The following is a 6,077-nucleotide window of genomic DNA, read 5'->3' as shown; positions in this document are numbered from 1 at the left end:
TAATGGCCAGTCTTTTCCTATTTTAACCCCTTCAGTACTAGGAGACATTTTACCTTGAGATTTGTGTACCATTAAGACCATTTTATTGACATTAGGAGAGGTGTATGGAGATCACAAGATTAATGGCCACAGTCTTCACTATTTCAACCCCTTCAGTATTGAGACACATTTTACCCTGAGATCTGTGTACCATTAGACCATTTTATTGACATTAGGAAAAGCTTATATACATCAGAAGATTAATGGCCACAGTCTTCACCATTTTACGCCATCAGTACTGGGACAAATTTTACTTTAACATTTGTGTACCATTAGACCATTTTATTGACATTAGGAAACGTTTACAGAGGTCAGAAGATTAATGGCCACATTCTTCATTATTTCAACCCTTTCAATACTGGGACATCTTGAGATCTGTGTACCATTAGACCATTTTATTGACAGTAGAAAAGATCTATAGACGTCAGAAGACTAATGGCCACATTCTTCACTATCTTAACCCCTTCAATACTGAGACACATTTTTACCTTGAGATTTGTGTACCATTAGACATTTTATTGACATTAGGAAAGGTCTATAGAGGGCAGAAGAATGATGGCCACAGTCTTCACTATTTTAACCCCTTCAGTAATGGGACACATTTCTACCTTGAGATCTGGATACCATTAGACCATTTTATTGACACTTGGAAAGGTCTAAAGAAGGCGGAAGATTAATGGCCACAATCTCCACTATTTTTACCCCTTCAGTACTAGGACACATTTTTACCTTGACATTCGTGTACCATTAGACCATTTTATTTACATTAGCAAGGGTCTATGGAGGTGACACGATCAATGGCCACAGTCTTCACTATTTAACCCCTTCAGTACTGGGACACATTTTTATCTTGAGATTTGTGTACCATTAGACCATTTCATTGCCATTAACAAAGATCCATAAACATCAGAGGATTAATGGCCAGTCTTCACTGTGGAAATCTGAACAAATTTTCAACTTCACAAAATATTCTTAAACAATTTTTCAAGTTAACAAATATTCAAAGATGAAAATGTTTGGTTTTGAAGTGACACAATCTTACAAACCAACTCTTTCAATAATAAGAGAGAGAGAGAGAGAGAGAGAGAGAGAGAGAGAGAGAGAGAGAGAGAGAGAGAGAGAGAGAGAGAGAGAGAGAGAGAGAGAGAGAGAGAGAGAGAGAGAGAGTTCTAAAGGCAGAATGACAAGATTTTTACAATATCAACTGGAGAAACATTCTTGAAAACCCTGCCAATCATTTCTGGCCTTGGAAAATAGTCATGGTGGAGAATCAAGCGTTTTTAATCTTGTTTTTATGGTTCTACAGGCAGAGTGACTACATTTCTACATTATTAACCGGAGAAACACTCTTGAAAACCCTGCCAGTCATCTCTGTGGCCTTGGAAAACAGTCGTGGTGAGAGAGTAAATTGTTTGTGAATATAGCCCTTTGACTGACACACAAGCAGCAACAATGCACATTCTTCATTCCCTCTGAGCTCAGTAAGTGAATGATTGAGTGAGCGCTGAATGAATCTCTTAACAAGCACACTGCATCTTTGTCCTGAGAATCCAACACTTGCTTCACAAACTCATGTGGGGATTAAAATAGTGAAAACTGTGCCCATTGATACTGTCACCTCCATACACCCTTCCTAATGTCAATAAAATGGTATTATCACAGCCAAACTTTCTTTAAATGCCATCAAAAACATGCCAAATAGTCTTAAAATACCATAAAAACATGCCAAATGGTTTTAAAATACCATAAAAACATGCCAAACTGTTTTAAAATGTCCTTGAAAAAAAAAAAAAAAAAAAAAAAAAAAAAAAAAAAAAACATGACAAACTGCTAATCTATCCTAACTCTTCTTCATGGCTCAGGTATTGTCTTGTACTCTGGGTGTTGCTGATGGCTGTAGGTCTTGTAGAAGGCTTGTGTTGTGTTGTGGCTTGGCTTGGCTTGGCTTGACTTTCCTGTAATGAGAGGTGCACTGTTTACATTGAGTCACCTTCACTATGTTGTAAACTGAACTGAACGCAACTCAACCAAACAAACTGTCTTAAAATGCCCTTAAAACATGCCAAACTGTCTCAATATGCCCTCATATATGTCAAACTCTTAAAATACCCTCATAATCTGCCAAACTGTCTTAAATTGCACTCACAATCTGCCAAACTGTCTTAATATGCCCTCAAAATATGCCAAAGTATCTTAAAATGTCATCAAAACATTTGAAACTGTCCTATAATCTCTTCATAACCAGCCAAACTGTCTTAAAATGGCCTTAGAACCTGTCAAACTGTCTTCAATTTCCCTTAAAACCTCTCAAATTATCTTAATATACCCTCAAAACCAGCCAAACTGTTATAAATTGGCCTCAAAACCTGCCAAATTGTAACAAAATGTCCTCAAAACATACCAAACTGTCCTAACATGGCCTCTAAACTGTCTTATAATACCCTCAAAACATGCCAAACTGTCTAAAATGCCCTTAAGACATACCAAACTATCTAAAATGCCCTTAAAACATGCCAAACTATTTTAAAATACCCACCAAACATGCCAAACTGCCTCAAAATGTCCTCAAAGAGAGAGAGAGAGAGAGAGAGAGAGAGAGAGAGAGAGAGAGAGAGAGAGAGAGAGAGAGAGAGAGAGAGAGAGAGAGAGAGAGAGAGAGAGAGAGAGAGAGAGAGAGAGAGAGAGAGAGAGAGAGAGAGAGAGAGAGAGAGAGAGAGAGAGAGAGAGAGAGAGAGAGAGAGAGAGAGAGAGAGAGAGAGAGAGAGAGAGAGAGAGAGAGAGAGAGAGAGAGAGAGAGAGAGAGAGAGAGAGAGAGAGAGAGAGAGAGAGAGAGAGAGAGAGAGAGAGAGAGAGAGAGAGAGAGAGAGAGAGAGAGAGAGAGAGAGAGAGAGAGAGAGAGAGAGAGAGAGAGAGAGAGAGAGAGAGAGAGAGAGAGAGAGAGAGAGAGAGAGAGAGAGAGAGAGAGAGAGAGAGAGAGAGAGAGAGAGAGAGAGAGAGAGAGAGAGAGAGAGAGAGAGAGAGAGAGAATCACGTCTAACAAAGGTGACATTGCACAAGTCTGACAATTTATAAGTTGGCCACGCATACACTGACAAGTATTGTGTACATTAATTCAAGGGAACACAAGTACACCCCCACCACCACCACCACCAACTCTTGAACCCCTTCAGTACTGGGACACATTTTTGCCTTGAGATTTTTGTACCATTAAACCATTTTATTGACACCATCACCACTACCACTATTTTAACCCCTTCAGTACTAGGACACACTTCTACCTAGAGATTTGTTTACCATTAGACCATTTTATTGACATTAAGAAAGGCCTATAGAGGATACAAGATTAATGCCATGGCCAGTCTTCACTATTTAAACCCTTCAGTACTGGGACACATTTTTACCTTGAGTTTTGTGTACCATGAGACCATTTCATTGACATTAGCAAGGGTGTGGTGTGCTGCCAGGGTTGTTCAATCATCTTTCTGTGTGTGACATGGCTCATATGTATAACAATGTTATTTAACGGGTTGTTCAATCATCTTTCTGTGTGTGACATGGCTCATATGTATAACAATGTTATTTAACAAGATTTTTATATCTGCAACATATCCCAGGCCATGGGTGACTGCCAAACTCTTCACCACTTCTGAGCGAGGTTCCCGTGCTTTGGCTAACAATGATGGAGGCATAACAGTAATCGACCTAACCTAACCCAACCTCACAGTAATCAACAGCATGACCAAGTTGTGTGGCATGGTGCTTTGCAACAGACTAAGCCATTGGTTCAAGGCTGACAGACAGCAGGCAGGGAGCCAGGTGGTGGGCACAGGATGCCTTGAACACATTGTCGCACTGCGTTTGTTGACAGATGTTGCTACACGGAACAAATTTCAGCTTTTTATTACTTTGTATATTTTACCCGCGCATAGGATAACTTACCAAGAAACAAATTATTTTGTATTTTGAAGAGACTGGGTTGTGGGATGGTAATGTTGCTCGCTATAGTCACTGTGTACAAGTTAACACAATGTATAGCTAGTTGGTGTAGCAATTGTCACTGCCTCGACTGGTGTACGTCAGGGCTGCTCCTCATCTTGCTTACTGTTTGTTATTTTTGTTAATGATTTAATAACTCTTATCAAGCAAAACTGTGGCGCTGATGGATGCCTTGCCCGTCTCCATGTGTTAGTCCTGATGGATGACACTGTGCTGCTGTCCACATCCAGAACTGCCATGCCAAGTAAAACAAGAGTACTGAAACACTCACACTTAAAAGAAACTCAATACTTTGTCATCAAGAGCAGTGAGGAGGACAGGCAGTGCAAAGTATTGAAGGCAGCCGTGACGTCCACCCACCCTGTCAGACGGTTGTGAATCTTGGCTTAACGGTGAAGCAAAACCTGTTCCCAAGCAATACATGTGGTCCATCAAACAGCTATTGGTTGTCAGAAGGGCCACCTCAAATGACCTCTGCCTACTTCAACTTGGCTACCCATCCTTGCAAGCTTTAGTAAAACAGACACAAAGTTTTTTATTGACCATGTGGGAGAAATGAGGTGGCTTGGAAGACGACCCCCTAGCACTGGCTATTAAAGTGACAGTGGACCATACGTATATCTCAGACCTCCCGCTACTTACACCAACTTATCCACTCAGATGTGGATCAATTACAGCTCTCTATTGAAAATATGAGAGAGAAACTTAATGTGTCAGCCTCCAGCAGGGTGCACATGTATGGTACAATCAATCCACATTATTCAGTGCATGACATTTACACCACTAAAATCGGAGTGAATGAGTCTGAACACGTTTGTTAGCTTACTGCAGGGCAGTCTCTAACTCTGTGTCAGACCAGATGGCTCTTCTGAAGAGGGACTTTCTGACTGACAGCAGCAGTGGACCACCACAACTGTGAGGAAGACCCTCTACATCCAACTAAGTTAATGAACACTGTCCCTTACCTTCTATACGACAGTTGACGATGGTTAACTGTCCATGCTTCCATCTTCCTCCTTTGGGCCACCAACTGAGCGTCAAAGTAAAGGGAAGGGAGTGGTGACAAGTGGTCCAGCAGCCTCAGCCAGCAGCTGACGTCCATTCCTTGCTCTGAAAGCAGACACAAAGAAATCAACTGATATGTAGGAACAGATAGGAGATAAGCACACTCATACACACACCAGTCTATGCTTCGAGTGACACAATTAGATAGAGGAACGTCTACACACACACATGCAACATTCCTCAAAGTCCAGCAGCGTGGGATAAATTCGGTGAAACGATGTGTGCCAAGGATCACTCCTGTCACCACGCCCGCCAGACATCCCACGCCCACCCCAAGGCACCAAAACTCAGCCAGTCACACACTTTTCACGCTGGGCATATCAACCTCAACCACCAGTCCACCACCAGGGCCCTTCCATGACACCTGCTGCTTCCTGACAGCTGAGTGCTTGTCCCGTGGGCCGTGACCGCTGGCGTGACGTCATGATACACACACGCCGCCCTCACCACCTCATTGGCGGATGAAAGGCGCCACTTTCCAATATGGAAAGCTGCATTCCACTTCATCTATATATTTTATTTACCTTAAAGCATTTCAAATAAGGGAATGCATCACTGGAGAGAGAGAGAGAGAGAGAGAGAGAGAGAGAGAGTCGATATAATAATATATCTAGAGAGAGAGAGAGAGAGTGTGTGTATTTACCTAGTTTTACCTAGTTGTAGTTTTACAGGGCCTGGGCTTTATGCTCGTGTGGTCCCGTCTCCATATCTACACTTATCCAATTTTTCTTTAAAACTACGTACGCTCTTTGCTGACACCACTCCCTCACTCAAACTGTTCCAAGTCTCAACACATCTTTGCGGGAAACTAAATTTTTTTAACATCTCTCAGACATCGTCCCTTCCTTAGTTTCTTACTATGCGATCTTGTGCTTCTAAAGTCATATTCTTCTCTCAGGATCAGTTTCTCATTATCCACTTCATCCATTCCGTTAATCAATTTATAAACTTGTATCAGATCCCCTCTCTCTCTTCTC

General features: G+C 41.6%; 1 protein-coding gene across 6 annotated transcripts; it reads right to left on the bottom strand.

Annotated features, from left to right (window-relative positions):
- Nucleotides 1-1,825: 1,825 nt before the first annotated feature.
- LOC123509208 lies at nucleotides 1,826-5,652 on the bottom strand. Of its 6 annotated transcripts, none has more exons than XR_006676165.1 (3): nucleotides 5,426-5,616; nucleotides 5,001-5,145; nucleotides 1,826-1,994 (listed from the first exon to the last, which is right to left on the bottom strand). XR_006676165.1 is itself a non-coding variant. In XM_045263403.1 (3 exons), the coding sequence occupies exons 1-3, from the start codon at nucleotides 5,523-5,525 to the stop codon at nucleotides 1,898-1,900; spliced, it is 303 nt and encodes a 100-aa protein (XP_045119338.1). In that variant the 5' UTR covers nucleotides 5,526-5,629; the 3' UTR covers nucleotides 1,826-1,897. The 6 variants fall into 6 exon arrangements, 3 of the variants coding, with proteins under 3 accessions (XP_045119338.1, XP_045119339.1, XP_045119340.1); XR_006676164.1 differs by having other exon boundaries at nucleotides 5,269-5,608; XR_006676163.1 differs by having other exon boundaries at nucleotides 5,265-5,594.
- Nucleotides 5,653-6,077: the final 425 nt, after the last annotated feature.

Source organism: Portunus trituberculatus, chromosome 26 (assembly GCF_017591435.1).
Source record: "Portunus trituberculatus isolate SZX2019 chromosome 26, ASM1759143v1, whole genome shotgun sequence".
In the NCBI taxonomy this organism is placed as follows: domain Eukaryota; kingdom Metazoa; phylum Arthropoda; class Malacostraca; order Decapoda; family Portunidae; genus Portunus; species Portunus trituberculatus.
Note: the sequence above shows the minus strand (reverse complement) of the source record. Positions and strands in the feature narration are given on the sequence as shown.